The sequence below is a fragment of the Sorex araneus genome, chromosome 2 (assembly GCF_027595985.1).
Source record: "Sorex araneus isolate mSorAra2 chromosome 2, mSorAra2.pri, whole genome shotgun sequence".
In the NCBI taxonomy this organism is placed as follows: domain Eukaryota; kingdom Metazoa; phylum Chordata; class Mammalia; order Eulipotyphla; family Soricidae; genus Sorex; species Sorex araneus.
In genome coordinates, this window is record NC_073303.1 from 2,879,607 (window position 1) to 2,894,840 (window position 15,234).

Genomic DNA, 15,234 nt, shown 5'->3' on the forward strand with positions numbered 1-15,234 from the left:
TGTCCGTGCCAACCCAACTCCCCAGTCCAGTATTAGCGCCTCCACCTGGGCGGGGAAGACGCAGGTTCGTGGGAAGAGAGGACCAGGGGGCGGCGCGTCCCCCTCGGGCGCCTTCCCATGGCCGGGCCTTGACCTGGCCCTCTGCCCTCCCGGGCGAGTGACCCGGCCCTCAGACCAGCCCAGAGTCCATCCACGAAGTGTCGCCCCACGCCCGGTGGCGGCTCCTGATGCAGATGTGTTCCCAACCTCAGACTTCCCGGCACAGAGAAGTAGCAGCCCCACGGGGCCTCGAGCCCGCCAGGAGCGACCCCTGAGCACTGCTGGGTGCGGCCCCCAAACTAAAACAAAACCAAACCCGAGAAAGTGAGCAGGCCCGGGCATCCCCCAGCTCAGAGACCCCGGCTTCTCCCGGAGGCCTGGGGACAGGAGCCGCTCGCGTGCCAGCCTCGTCTCGTGACGGGAATCACAGCTCGCGCCTTGCTTGAGAACTTGCCAATCACGGTCCCCACATGCACAGTAGGTGCGGTAACGTCCGGCCAGGCAAGGCCCGCGGGGTGTGGGGAGGCTGGTCGAGCCGTGGAGGGGCCGGTGGCTCTGTCCCTGCTTCCTTGCCTGTGGCCACTGTCCCCCCTTCAAGCCCCTCTCTCGGTCTTCTTCCTCGCTCCCGTCTTCCTGGGGAAGACTCTCGGGAGTCCAAGACGCGCATCCCCATGACCAGCTTTTTACAGCGTCTCCTCACCTCGCTAGACCCCCACCCTGGCTGACCCACACGGTAGCATCTGCCGGCCGGTGGGTTTGCTCGGAGCACTTCACGCCAGTGGGCCCGCCTGGTCTTGGGGCAGCGAGCATCTTGTCTGTGCGCCGTGTTTGCGCCTCATCGGGCCGCAGAGAGGCGAGGTGAATCGGGACTTGGTTCCTCCCTGGGGCCTGCTGGACCCCTCCTGCCCCGGACGTGGACGTCAGGCTGCCGTCCATCTGGCTTCCGTGTCTTAGGGCCGTGGCCGCTGGAACCAGGGGCGGCTCCGTCCTCTGCCTTAAGAGGGGCTGGTGGTCTGTCCAAAACCGGGGCCCCCTGCTGCCTTCCTGCTGGTGGTGGCCTGGGGGTTTCCTTTCTCCACAGTTCCCCCCGCCCCCGCCCCGCCAACAGTCAGGGTCGGTCTCTCCCCATCCACACTCAGGGTACTGGGGGTTTCCGCCGTGAATGCTAATGAGCGTTTCTCTGATGACGCTGATGTGTTCACGGGATGCTGGGCTATTGGTAGACTCTGGAGAAGAGACACCTTGGACCTGGGTTCATATTATTGTTATTATTATTATTATTATTATTATTATTGGACTGGTACAATAGCACAGTGGGTAGGGCATTTGCCTTGCGTGTGACTGACCCGGGTTCGATTCCTCCGTCCCTCTCGGAGAGCCCGGCAAGCTCCCGAGAGTATCCCGCCCGCACAGCAGAGCCTGGCAAGCTCCCTGTGGCATATTCAATATGCCAAAAACAGTCACAACAAGTCTCACAATGGAGATGTCCCCGCTCGAGCAAATCGATGAACAACGGGAGGATAGTGCTACAGTGCGGCGCTACTATTATTATTATTATTACTTACGATGATTTTTTATTTGCTTGGAGGCCACAGCCATCAATGCTCAGGACTTACTCCTGGCTCTGTGCTCCGGAATCTCTCCTGGCAGAGCTCAGACTATCTGGAGTCCAGGGGGCCTGAAGGCAGGTGGGCCGAGTGCAGAGCAGCCGTCTTCCTGCTGCCCGACCTTTCTGGACCCCGGAATTCCTCTATAAATTGTGCTCTCTCCTCTTTTCATTGTTAGGGTTCTTGGAGAGACCGGCCTCTCTCTTCACTCTCTCGAAAGTGTCTTTTGATGCACCCGACTTCGCTGGGAGTGTGATGACATTCCGTTCCTCTCTCTGGTTTTCGGAGACGTTGAGTTTTGGGGGCGGCAGATCCAAGAAAGCTTAGCCTAGTCTCGGCCTTGACGATTCCTCCCGTGTTCCAGTGAATGGTGTCAGTCTTGTTCTCATAGCCTTGCTGTGGACTTAGGCTGCAGCGATCTGCCCGGAAACGTGGGCATCCAGCTACTTGGCATGAGCTTCTCAGACTGTTTACTAAAAATGCTCTTCCCTTGGGGGCTGGATCAATAGCACAGCAGGTAGGGCATTTGCCTTGCAAGCAGCCGACCTGGGTTCGATTCCCAGCATCCCGTATGGTCCCCTGAGCACTGCCAGGAGTAATTCCTGAGTGCATGAGCCAGGAGTAACCCCTGTGCATTGCTGGGTGTAACCCAAAAGGCAAAAAAGCAAAAAAAAAAAAAAAATGCTCTTCCCTCCTGTAATCTGCTCTGGCATGTTTCATCAGAAGTCAGTGCACCACAAATGTAAGGTTTCTCCCCCCACACACCAACTTTCACTTGTGTGTGATCTGTCTGCTTTCCTTATCACAGCGCACACATTCTTCATCACGGTGAAATTTTCAAATCAGGAAATACGAGTCTCCTGGCTGTTCTTTTTGGAGATTGTTTTAGCTATTCTCAGTCCCTTGAGTTTCCGTCCGGATCAGCTAATTAATTTCTGCAAAAAAAAAAAAAATTTTTTTAAAAAGCCAAGCAGGATTTTTGCGAGGGCCTGTGCTGGGTCTGTGTGTGGGTCTGGGGTCACTGGCCCCAACGCCTCCCGGGCAAGGATGCGGGACGTCTGTCCGTGGCTCCTTCCCTGCCACTCTGCCGCACCGGGCAGCATCCTGAAAATGACCCGGGCACTCCCGGGAGTGGAGTCCGCCCCCCTCCCCCCCGCGACTCCCTTCCCTGGGATGCAGCTGTCAATGGGGCTATTCTCTTCACTGCCCGAGTGAATTCTGACTTATTGCTACCACATGTCTCGCAAGCCAAGTCTGAGGACAGGCTCCAGATAATTTTTTTTTTCAAAAGTTTTCCCTCTTCTTTCTCACGCCTCGTCACAGCAGCCTGAAGTTCGGAGGGGCAGGATGGAAAGCTGCGATAAGGGGGGTGTGAGGGGGGCTGGACCCAGAGGCCCTTGGTTCAACCCACTGGCCTGCTCAGACGCAGGAGCAGCAGCAGAGGCCGAAGGCTCTGGCCGGGGGGGGGGGGGGGGGGGGACGAGGACGAGAGGCGGGTCTGAGCGGGCCTCCTCCGGGCCTAACACCCCATGTGGACCCTGGATGCTGCCTATTTGGGGGGTGAGCGCACAGCCCCCCGCAGCGCGTAGGAGCTCTTCCTGGCGTTGCTCAGGGCCCAGGTGCTGTGCTGAGTCAAGCCGTAGTCTGCCGGGCACAGACCAAGGCTGGACCCTGCAGTGTCCGTGCGTGCTGACCTGCTGTCCACCAGCGGCCCCGGCGTGTGACACTGTGGGCTTCCTCTCACCGTTGGCGCCCGCTAGCTTTGAGGAACTCGGAACGGGAGACGCACAGATGCGTCTCGGAGGAGAGCAGCGCTGCAGAGAAGCCTCCGGAGCCCCAGGTCACCCCCCAGTTAAAAAAAATCTAACTCCAACTGTAGCCCCTACTTAAAGTTTCAGAATTCCTGGGACGCACGACCACTGCTGCGGGCAGTTCACACGTTACGGCACTGATGTACCACGAAATGCACACCACACACACGTGATAGGGTGTAAGGTAGGAGGCAACCGATTTTGATTTAAATAATAAAATATATATATACACACACACATATATGCACACAAAGGTTCACACTCTCAAACCGTCTCAATGATCTCTTGTACGGGGGCTTAAGGGCTCCAAGACGACAATGTTCACACACTTTCCTCTAAGGAAGCCTTTTTCAGATCGTTTTTAGTCAGTTATTCGTAACAAGCCACTCAGAATACAGTATTTAGCATCTGCCCACGGAGCAGGCGTGGGTGGTGTTGGGAAAGCCGGAAATAACAAATAAGGGTGGTGGGAAGGTGTCATGGTGGGGGGCGGGGGTGGCTGTTGGCATGTTGAATGTCACCAATTAGTATGAACAACTTTATGAAAATAAAATTTCAAAATCATAAAGTTAAAAAAAAAAGAGAGCTTGGAGCATGGCTCTAGGTGAGTGGCCCCAGGGGTCCCCTGTGAGCCATGCCAGGAAGGTCCCCGCCTCCCCTCTGCCATCTGAGCCTCCTGGAGGTGAGAGCCGGGCAGTCTGCCCTTCTCCCGAACCCCGTTTTCAAATGACCGCCCCCCCCCAAAAAAATAGTAGCCGCAGGGTCCTCCGGAGCCTGAACAAGTGTCTGCGTCCATAGAGCAGGGCACGTGGACACCGGCTGGGGGCAGTGCCAGGACATCAGCCAGGCGGTGCCCACGTACAGCACGCCCTCCTGCCCACTGCTTTCCACACACCCCCTTCTGCTGGCCCTCCTGGCCGTGCCCAGGCTGTGTCCACCCTTGCTGACCGGTCAGTGCCAGCTGGCCAGCTCCACCTCCCCATCTCTGCACCCAGACGAGGGGAGAGGGCGGGGGCTACAGCTTTGCCACCTGCTGAGGGACGGCTCGGGGCCTGGAGACCCTGGCCGTGGGCTCCCCGATACATAGAACCGTCCACCAGACTGATTGGCACTGGGAATTTCACCCACTGAGTTGGGGTTAGGGACCCCGGGAGTCCCCCGGGGACGGGCATCAGGCAGCGCCAGTGGAACCCCGAGGACCCTCTGAGAGCGTCAGGACGTCCGCGGGTACCGGGCGGCTGTGCCGGGAAGGGGCCTTGGGCTGTTTGTTTGTCTTCGCAACTGCCGTGGCACTTTGGAATTTGGGATCCCATAAATTCTGAGTTGGGGTGACTTTCCGAGCCGCCGAGGGAACGGAAAGCGCTGGGTGTCGGGGGAAGGGCCGCGGAGAGGCTGGGCGGTGAGGCTGGACGGCCCGGCGGGGCCCGAGCGCGTGCCCGGTGGGGCGGGGGCGAGGGAATCCCGCCCGTGTTTGAACCCGTGTGGGCTGTCGTCTCGCCAAGAGTGAGAAAACCTGCTGGGAGAAAATCCCCCTTATTCCCAGGCCAGCTCCCCGGGCAGCCGGGGTTTTCGTCCTCGTGCCCTGCACGTGCAGGAGACCGAGGCGGCCGTGACAGCCGTCTACCCTAGGGACAGGCGCCTCCTCAGCGGGTCCCTGCAGCCACCTGACTCAGGGCCCGGAGACGCCCAGCAGTGCCCATCCTCCCGGCTCAGTGCTGAGGAATCACCCCAGTGGGTGTCAGGGGGCCGTAGGCAGGGCCAGGGGTTGAACCCAGGCCAAGGGCGTGCATGGTGAGCACCTGCCCGCCCCCCCCCCCCCGCCCCATGCTCTCTCTCTGGTCCTCACGAGACCAGTGAACTGAATAGAAATTTTTTTTCATTTGTTTTTTGTTTTTTTTCTTTTGCTTTTTGGGTCACACCCGGCGGTGCTCAGGGGTTTGCACTCAGGAATTGCTCCTGGTGGTGCTCGGGGGGCCCTCTGGGATGCTGGGAATCGAACTGGGGTCTGGCTGCATGCAAGGCAAACGCCCTCCCCGCTGTGCTGTTGCTCCGGCTCCCGAACAGAAACTTCCAAGCCCAGACAGCCTTGCCCCCACGGCCCCCGTCCTTCTCACGTGCCCTTTCATCCGGCCATTGCGCAGTGCGGGTGCAGAGCCCAGGAGCCCCTCCAGACTGGAAGGCAGTGTAGGGGTGACCCTGGCAAGGGGCCTCCCCACTTGCCCCCGCCACCCCAGTTGGGGTGGGGCCGGTTTCCGACGTGGGGGTGGGGGTGGGGCTTATAGCGGCCCAGGCACTCGCCCTGTGTGTCTGCGTCTCTCCTCAGCCCCCGTGTCCCTCCCCTCCGCTGCCCCACGAGCCCCCACGTAGCTTCGTTAATAGGAATACAAGACGTTTATGTTCTTGGAAAAAAAAAAAAATCAGGGTGGTCTTAGCTGTCTGTCTCCCAGGCCGGCATTTCCCCTCATACAAGCCTTTTGAATTTTCTGTTTAACAATTGGCATTCCGATCGCTTTTCTTTGGCCCGGTGCCGGGTCCGCATATTGCAGAGGCAAATTAGGAATGTGAAAACGTCCCCCCAAGAAAAATGTTTGCTATGAAAGTACAGCCGAGGTGACACTCCGAATTAGAGCGTTAGAGCTTCTTAACTCGTCTCAATGACAGCTCATGAGCTGACTCTCTCTCTCTCTCTTTCTCTTTCTCTGTTTTTTTTTTTTTCTTATTTCAAAGCGGGTGGTGGTTGGGGGGTGTCGACCTAGCGGGAAGAAACGCCGGAGGCGGAGGGCTTGGCTCACCGGCCGCTCACTGTCAGACGCCTTCTCCACTGATAATACATCTTTTGTCTTTTTTTTTTTTCCCCAGGAGCTAATTTTGTGACTCGAAAAATTAGCCGGTCTGTAGCGAAGATTTACCTCGGACAACTGGAATGTTTCAACCTGGGGAATCTGGATGCCAAGCGGGACTGGGGTCACGCCAAGGACTACGTGGAGGTAGGACCGACTCCTCCTCTTCTGGAAATTACCTGTCGTGCTTGATGGGGCCCGTGTCAGGGCCCCAGAGGGACCCCCACGGGCAGCTGACCTTTAGGCTGACCTTGACCGCGGCCGGGGTGGACGGTCCCTGGAAAGACGTCCAGGTGCCCTGGCCGGCGGAGGGGTCCCTCTCCTTCTAGCCTGGACCCTCGAAGGAGGCTCCTGGGCTGGAAAATCTCCCTTCTCCGATCTCGGAGACCCTCTGGTTTCAGTCCGTGTCCTCAGACCTGCCGGTGACCCGTCGTGGTCAGAATGACATGGTCAGAATGACGAAAAGACAGAATGACGCCACGGGTGCCCGCTCGTCCGGTGCTGGTGGGGTTGGCTGCCTGGGACTTTGGTCATTTGTCCTCCCGCCGATGCCCGGTGCCCGGGCAGTAGGGAGGGTCCCGGTGCTGCCCAGACTCAGGATTCTGGGAGAGATGAAGCCTAATTCTCGCTCGCGGGGGTCTGAGCGGGGCTGGGGGCTACATCTTAAGCAGTTGTGCTTTTCCCGCCAGCAAACGGCTGCCTCGTCACCTTGCCCCGGGCCACCCGCTCTCCGCTCCCCGGTAGCGTCTCCGTCCAGGCACGGGCCCTGCTCCCGTGGGTGCCCCCGGCCCTGGTGCAGGTGCTTGACCGTTCCCCGCGTGCTGGAGACTGTTTCTCCCCTCGCCCAACCCTCTCCGGGAATTCAGGGTCTCCCCGTCTAGCCCACCGGTGGGATTCGGAGCCGAAACCTGGATGTTTCTGGGAGGAAGCGAGGGTGGGGCTGGCTTGGTGACCCGGACGTGTCCGTGCCCGGTCCCCGCCGTCGGGAGGGTCCGTGCGCACGTGCTGGCCCGTGCTGCAAGATCTCAGCTGCGTGTTAAAGTCTTGCGGTGCGTCCGGGAGCGTGAGGACGTCTCGCTTGGGTCGGTTTCACGATATTCCACGGGAACCGGTGAGGAGGGAGACGGGAGATGTAAGGCAACGCCACCCTGGTGGTCTCACCTACCGAGAGACAGGTGGCGGGTTCTGTGAAAGTCAACACCACCTGTTCCCTCGGGGCCCCATTTGGGCCCCTAGCCCTGAGGTTACCTCAGTACCTCAATGCACTTGTTTTGTTTGGGGCCACACCCGGCGGTGCTCAGGACTTACCCGACTCGCTCTCAGGGATGGCACCTGGCAGGCTCGGGGGCCCCTCTAGGATGCCGGGGATCGAACCCAGGTCTGAGGCATGCAAGGCCGTACTGTTTCTCGGACCCCCATCTCTAAGTGCTTGGAGACTCTCCAGGGGCCGACAGACTAAACGATGCTGTCACACGTGGGCAGGGCCGGAGAGCCCGTGCGCGTTGGCCCTGGGGGCTGGATTTCAGGGGCCACAGCCTGGCAGATGGTCAGTAAGAAGGTTGATAATTTTGTAGTTGCTTTGATTGTTTTCTACTAAATCCTCTATTTCATTTAATTATTTTTTTGAGTTTGAAGTGAATCCACCCAAACTCCCAAACTGGGGAAAGGCACTAAACACCGCTCCGACATAGAGGGAACGACGCCGCCCGCCCGCTGGAGGCGGCCAGAGAAACACAGGCCAGGAGCGGGAGGGAGACGCCGCCGCCCAGCCCCCCGCGCCCCGCATGCCAAGGCGGCTGCTGGTGCAGCTGAGGCCTTGGCACCAGGGCCCGTGTTTGTGTTTGTTTAGGAGCAAAGTGCTTTGCAGACGTTTGGGTGCAGAGGCTTCACAGGGAGCCGCTCGCCTGACGGCCCGTCCCAGCCGCCCCGGAAAGGCCACGGAGACGGGGAGTCCCCCGGCCCCGCCCTCTCCGCGCGAGAGTAACGTGTGCCGGGCCTGCGTCAGAACACGCAGTGTTTCCGTGACACACGCGCACACACACACACAGGGTCGTCTCACACACTCACGCACACTCACGCACGCCCAGGTAACAAACACGCACACGTGCGGAGCCTCAAAACACACACATACGGTCACACACACATGCACGCATAAACACATACAGAGACACACACGCACACATATGTGCATACACACAACCTCTCTCGCTCACACACACACGCACACACACGCGCACACACACACACACACACACACACACGCACACACGCAGAGCCCTCCCATCCCCGTTGGCATGCAGGTCCCAGCTCGTTCGTCCCCCCCAGGCGGGTCTTGCCTGGCCAGGCGGCCCCCGGGGGGGGCACGAGGCTGCCAGTGTGGGACGGTGCCTTTCCCGCTTGCCCGTGCCGGGCCCCGCAGTAAGTGCGGGTGACTCTGGTTCTACACACGTGTCCTACAGCCAGACTCCTCCTTTCTGGAAACGGCGCCCGTCCCATGTGCGTATTCAGTGAGGCGACCCACCCGGCGGTGACTGAACGTGGCTGTTGCCAGAGCCAGAGTCAGGGGTGCGGGGAGAGGGGTGGAGAGCGGCCCCGTCTGCGCGGGCTCCCCCGCGCCCTGACGTCTGTGATCCAGGATAAAGAGGCCTTGGCGAGTGCCGGCCCCCCAGGCCCCACTCGCACTCGTCTCCCGCCTTCAATTGCCGAGTCCCTCACTAGGGCCCGTGGGCGGGGCGCCTCCCCCAGCCCCCCCATCTCCTGGGCCCATCTGCAAATAGGACGCAGTGGCCGCCCGCCCGGTGCAGCGGGAGCAGCTGAGCTCCCCAACTCCGGTTAGAATCAGCCCGTCACGCCCAGGTCTTTGCAGCGACCCCGGGGGGCCTTTTCCCGCCGCTGTCCAGGCTGGTCCCCGCCACCCGCGTGCCCCCCAGTGCAGGGGGAGTTGGCGGCGGCTGGCTTCCTGCTTGCCGCCCGCGTGTCTTCCCTGGCAGTGGGCTTGTGACGCCCGTGTCCGTCCCGGGGCCGCACGGGCATCGGTCTGTGGTGCTGCCGCCACTCCAGGTGGGGCGTCCTGCGGGGGTCGTGCTGGGGGACCCCAGACAGCCCCGGGCTCAGCTCACTCTGGGAGGCCTTGAGAGCTCAGCAGCCGTGAAGGCCTCGCGCCAGCACAGGTGACCCGTCCCGGAGAGCCCCACGCCTTCCTGCAGGATGGGCACTGCACTTCACCCCTGACCTGCCTCCCAGCAGCCCGAGTGGGCAGAGCAGCTCTGAGCACTTGTGGAGGAGCACCTCCCCGCGTGCCCTCGTCTCTCCGTGGCAGTTCGCAGAGGAGGGTGGCCCGTCTGTGGAGTGTTTTTGCCGCCTCTTCCTCTGGGTGGAGCCCAGGCCCTCGCCGCGCAGGCCCCGCAGCCCCCTGCTCTCCGAGTGGCCGGTCACCGTGCTGGTGTGAGTTTCCATGCAGGCTTCTCCCCAGGACTCCGTCTCCAGTGCTCGAAGCGCGCCTTCTCCTGTGGCCTCTGGGCGTGGTGCCTGTGCTGAACTGGACAGAGGCAGGTGGGGAGTGAAAGGGGACAGACACGCCGGGCCTGACTGATAAGAAAAGGATAGCAGGGGGGTGGGTCCCACCCAGCAGTGCTCAGGGGATGCTCCCTGCTCTGTGCTCGGGGCCGTGCCCAGGGAACCGTGTGGTGTTGGGATGAGCTCGGGCCTCCTGCGTGCGCTCGGCCACAGTTGCCAGTGGCTGTCAGGAGGTGTCTGGGCCTGAGGCGGGTGATGTGGACCCGCCTGGGAACCTTGTGGTCACCTCTCTGCACCCCCACAGGAGGATTCTTCTAGAAAGAGCAGGGGTCCCGCTCCGCCTCTCCTCCCCTTCTCTCTGCTCCGTTCAGTCGGGTCCCTCCACCCCCGGTGCACACAAACACACACACACACACACACACACACACACAGACCAACTTGCAGACATACGCACATAGACACAGACACGTGTACACATAAGCACACGGGTACAGATACATAGACACACACATATACCCAAACACGTGACAGACACAGACATGATCATATGCACAGACATGTATACAAACACCCAGAAATACACATAGACATCGACACACAGACACGTAACACACACACACACACACACACACACACACACACACACACGGTCTCTAAGTCAGAGATTTCGGTAGAGCCAGTGGAGGGGGCCCCTTGGCCCCGTGTAGACAGGCGTCCCCTCATTTGCTGGCTCCCTGGGCCGCCGAGCCCCGTGGAAGGTGTGCAGAGCCCCCCGGCCCGTCCCAGTGCGTCCCCGGCCACGCATGCGGGAGCCGGGTGGAGTGCGGAGGCGGGCGGCCCTCCAGGAAGGTGGGTGGTGGCCAGTGACCGGTGGCCATGCTCTGGGCTGTGGTCATCACATGCTGGCCTCTCCCCACCTCCCCAGTCCGAGCTCCTGGCCCTGGGGGTCCGTGGAGGCAGATGAGGGTCTTCATGGTTTCCTTCAGGGTGAGCTTGACCTGCTGATTCTCTCCTGGGTCTCAAGCCCCGAACCCACAGCCAGGCCCGGGCGCTTCCTGCTCGGGGACCCTGAGCCCGCCGCCTCCTCTCCGTGTGTCTGTGTCTGCGTCTCGGGGTGTCGCTCGCTCCCCAGCTCAGGCCGCCGCCGGGGGTGGGGGGTGCGGGATGGTGGGGGGCGGTCCCTGGGCTGAGGTGGGGGCCTGCGGGACGAGCCCCCTGACCCCCGACTCCTCACTGTGCTGAGTTTGCTGCTTCTCGTGGGAGCTCGTGTGTTGGGTGACTCTGGGGCGAGTCTGGCGACCCTCCTTGGGCCCCTCCCAGACTACCTGCTGGCGGGAAGGAGGCTCTGACGCCACCCGACCCGGACCAGGGGCGCTGGTCGGATCCCCGGGTCCAGACGGACGGACGGAAGTGTGGCTAGGAGAGGCCGGAGTGAAAAGGCCGAGTCATGGCTTCCTAATCGAGCCTGCTGTGCGTCTGAGACCGTGTAATTTGGAGAAGGTGTCAGGCGGGGACCGGAAAGACAGGTCTGACCGAAAGGAATCGTCTCATCGCATCTGATCCTTATCTTCCTCACAAGCCCCTCCAGAAGCCCGCAGCCAGAGGCAGAGGCGGCCGTGCATTCCAGGGCCTTTGTCAGCAGCGCTGAAAGCCTCATTGTCGCTCACTCGTGGCCAGCGGCTGGGAACCAGGGCCGGGAACCAGGGCCGGGCCAACTGGCCGGGCCCAATGAGTCAACTATTAAAATTACCCCTAATGAATTACCGGTTTGCTTGCTTAATTGCGCGTGATATGGGGCTCAGAGAGTGGGCGTGGGGCGGCGGGCGGAGAAGTGGCCAGGGCCCAGTTAAGCATCTCAGCCGGCCGAGTCCATGCTGACCTCGGCTTCCTGCGGCCCGCCCCCGCCCCCTCCCCGGGGTGCTGCCGGGGAGGGGGGGCCCTGCGGGGTGCCGGGGGTCCGACTGGGGTCCCCTGCGGGCCCAGCAGGTGCTTCCCTGGCTGTTGTCTGTTCCTTCCAGGCCTCTCCTGCGAGGGCCAGTGTCCAGGGCATCTGACCGGGGCCTCTGCCCAGCCCAGCCTCCTTCTGGGGTCTTCTCGGCCCTCCCTGAGCGGCAAGCTGCACCCTGCAGGTGGGGGCGGCTGAGCTGTCCTTCCTCTCTGCCCCCCACCACACACACGATTCCCTGGCGGGGCTGGCCGATTCCCTGGGGGTGCCCATGGCGTGGCAGGGGGGCTGCCGCCTGGGCTGGGCCCTGGCCCGGGAACTCTGCCCCCCACCACCCCCCATCCCAGCAGCTCCCGGCACCTTCTCGGCTGTTCCGTTTTCTCGTCTTGTTTGGTTTTGTCGGGGGGCCGCGCCTGGCACTGCTCAGGGCTGACTCCTGACTCGGGGCTCGGGGGTCGCGTCTGGCGGGGTCCGGGGAACCGTCTGGGGTGCCGAGGCTGGCACTGGGTCGGCGGCACGCACGGGACCAGCGCGGGGCTGACTTGGAGCCGCGTGCCCAGGCAGACGGGCAGCTGGCAGGAGGCCGGCAGAGGGGAAGGTGCTGGGCCCTCCACGGCCCCTACCCCCACATGTCTCCCCGGCACATGGGGGGCCCTGCCCCTCCCCCGTCGCCGCTGTCCCCCTCCTGAGGGTCTCCCAGGGTCTCCGGCGTGTCCACTCTGGCAGCCTTGGGTCCGACCGTTGGCACCGAGGAAACAACCTCTCAGTTCTGTTGGCTCCTTAGTCCATGGCCCTTCCGGGTCCTGCCTCCCTCCACCCGCACCCACGGGCCCACCTTCCGGGGTCACTGGTGCCCTTCCCAGCGACGCCTGTAACCCGGGGAGGGGGGGAGGGCCCTGAGCCCCGTTTTGGGGTAAAGACGCCGGAGCCTGCGTTACCCATTCCCGCGGCCTGCCCCACGGCGGAGGCCTGGTCAGTGGCGGGGCCGTGACCTTCTCCCCCCGATGCTCCGGCTGCTCCCAGAGGGGTCGGGAACGTCAGGACACCGGGAGCCCAGTCCCCAGATTCTTCGGGGGAGGCATGGTGTTTCACGAACACAGTGGCAAAGCCCGGGGGTCTGTGGGGAGCCGGAGAGACGGAGAGACCCCTCCCCTTCTCCTGGCCTCGGGCCTCGGGCTGGGCAGGGCCTGGCTAGGCCCGCCCGGGCCTCAGGTGGCAGCCCGCCCTCCTTGCGCCAAGGCCCCGCCCCGGGTCCCCCGAGCTCTTGGAGTATGTGAGCTGGGGGTCTGTGGGCGGCTTGGGTGGGGTCACCGGCACTGTGTCTGGTCCCGCAGACCCCGCCAGGGGTGGCCCCCAAACTAGTGGACAAGCAACCGCGAGGAGCAGCGTCTCCCCCACCCAGAGCCCCGTCCGGGCGCGGTGTGGGCGCCCCCGTCTCCCCTCCTTCCTCCCCCCCCACCCCCCGACTAGGATGGGGGACACGGCCCCAGACTTCCGTCTCCGACCCCCGGGACCCTCGCCCACCCATCCCCTCGCTGCGAGTCTGACTCTGGCGTATCCGAGCTTCTCTGGTCCTGTAAAGGGGCGGGGGAGGGGAGGAGAGTCAGGAAAGTGCTTCGCTAAGCAGACCCGGCTCGTTTCCTGCCCCTGCCGCCCCTCCCCGCCGCCGCCTCGCCCCGGTGGTCCCGGGGCCTCTGTCCGGTTGGGCCGTCTCCACGGTGGGGAGATGAAACCAAGCAGACGTGACTGAGAGCGGGGGTGGGGGGCGGGGGGGCACCTCGTCTCGGACGCTGCCTCTGCTTCCCTCCTGTGTGCCGGAAGGTGGGTTCCCGGGGGCTGTCCCTCGAACCCAGGGCCACTAGCAAGAGGACGCTGGCTTTGCGTGGACAACCTAGTTCGGTCCCCGGGACCCTTGTGGGCCTTGAGCACCGCCCGGCGTGGCCAGACCACCGGGGTCTTCAGCAGGAGCCGAAGTGTCGTGGTCAGTCGGGGTGCAGGGAGCTCCCGGGGGCCCCGTCACAATGCCAGACAGGTGTGGTGAGTGCCAGGGTGCAGGGTACGGCCCTGCTCGGGGCCTGCGGTGCCAGGGGCCCGGCCACGCTGGGCAGCGCTGGGGGCTGCGGCGGCACCCGGTGACTCTTGGGGACCGTGTGGTGGCAGGTAGTGGACCTGGGCCCCAGACACGCCAGCAGGCGCCCTCAGCACTGTCCCGGCCCCCGGCCCAGCCTCTGGTCTCCGTGGCAGGGGGTCAGGAGGGTGCTTCCGTGACCCCCTGCCATGCTGCAACCCCCCACACACACACGCGTGCACACACACACATATACACACACGCACACACACATGCACACACACATACACACACACGCACACACACGCGCACACGCACACACGCACATGCACACACGCGCACACACGCACGCACGCACACACACACATATACACACACACGCACACACAAGCACACACACATACACACACGCACACACAAGCACACACACATACACACACGCACACACACATACACACATGCACACACACGCACAAACACACACGCACACATACACACACACGCACACACACGCACAAACACACACACACACGAGACGTCAGCTGCCCCTGGATCCATTTCCAAGGCCGGGGTACGGGGCGGCGTGGGAGAGTCTAGATTCTTCCACCGCCTGGGCAGAGTTCTGGACCAAGCGCGCGCATACCGGGCGGGCTTTCATCATCCCCCGCCTTTTGCCGAGAGTCGCATCTGCGTCTTGGCCTCTGAGAGCGGAGGGACTCAGCGAAGGATCCTGCAGGAGCTGAGGGGTCGGCCTGGGGGTCGGGGGGGGGACACAGGCTGGGGACACCCCCTCCCGCCGCATTGCCGATGGGGCCTCGTCGGAGCCGTGGTCAGCAGCCTGCAACAGCTGTGCCCGGGGTGGCCCCAGGCTCTGCCGGGCTCTGCCTGCCTGTGCCCCTCTCCCCTCTGCTCCTTTCCCCCTACCCCTGCCCGGCTCACCTCCCTGCATGTGGCCGGGGGCCGGAGCCTGCGCTATTTGTTCTTTCTCGATGGTGCCGCCCCCGTGGGTCCACTGCGGACAGTGACCCATCTCCAGTTCGGAACCCCGAACCCCGGGCCCGGTGTGTCCCAAAGAGTCGGGAGCTCAGTTAGAAGGACCCGCAGCCAGGCTGAGAGGGGGCAGTGCTCGGGCTCCGGCCGTGCACGCGGCTGGCCCGGGTTCCATCCCCGGCACGCCTGCACCCTGCCGGGAGTCAGCCCCGAGTGCCGCTGGCTGTGGCACAAATATAAAATCATGAGCAGAAACAAGATATGTTAGGCCTCCCTCAGGCCGCGTCTCCCGTGGGTCCAGAAGGGTCAGCGCCAAACCCAGCGGGCTCCAGGCCAGCGCCTGCCTCCGACGTGCTCTCGGGTACAGAGGATGTTGGGGTCGGCCCCTGCAAGGGCCCCCCTATCCTGGACACTGCGG

The 15,234-nt window shown here is 62.8% G+C and overlaps 1 protein-coding gene across 4 annotated transcripts in view; it reads left to right on the forward strand.

Annotated features, from left to right (window-relative positions):
• GMDS (GDP-mannose 4,6-dehydratase) overlaps nucleotides 1-15,234 on the forward strand; it is a 429,624-nt gene that overhangs the window by 189,332 nt on the left and 225,058 nt on the right. For all 4 annotated transcript variants that reach the window (XM_055128849.1, XM_055128852.1, XM_055128850.1 and 1 more), the window contains exon 7: nucleotides 6,317-6,444. In XM_055128849.1, the coding sequence (XP_054984824.1) occupies nucleotides 6,317-6,444 (128 nt within the window). The remainder of the gene's footprint in view (nucleotides 1-6,316; nucleotides 6,445-15,234) is intronic.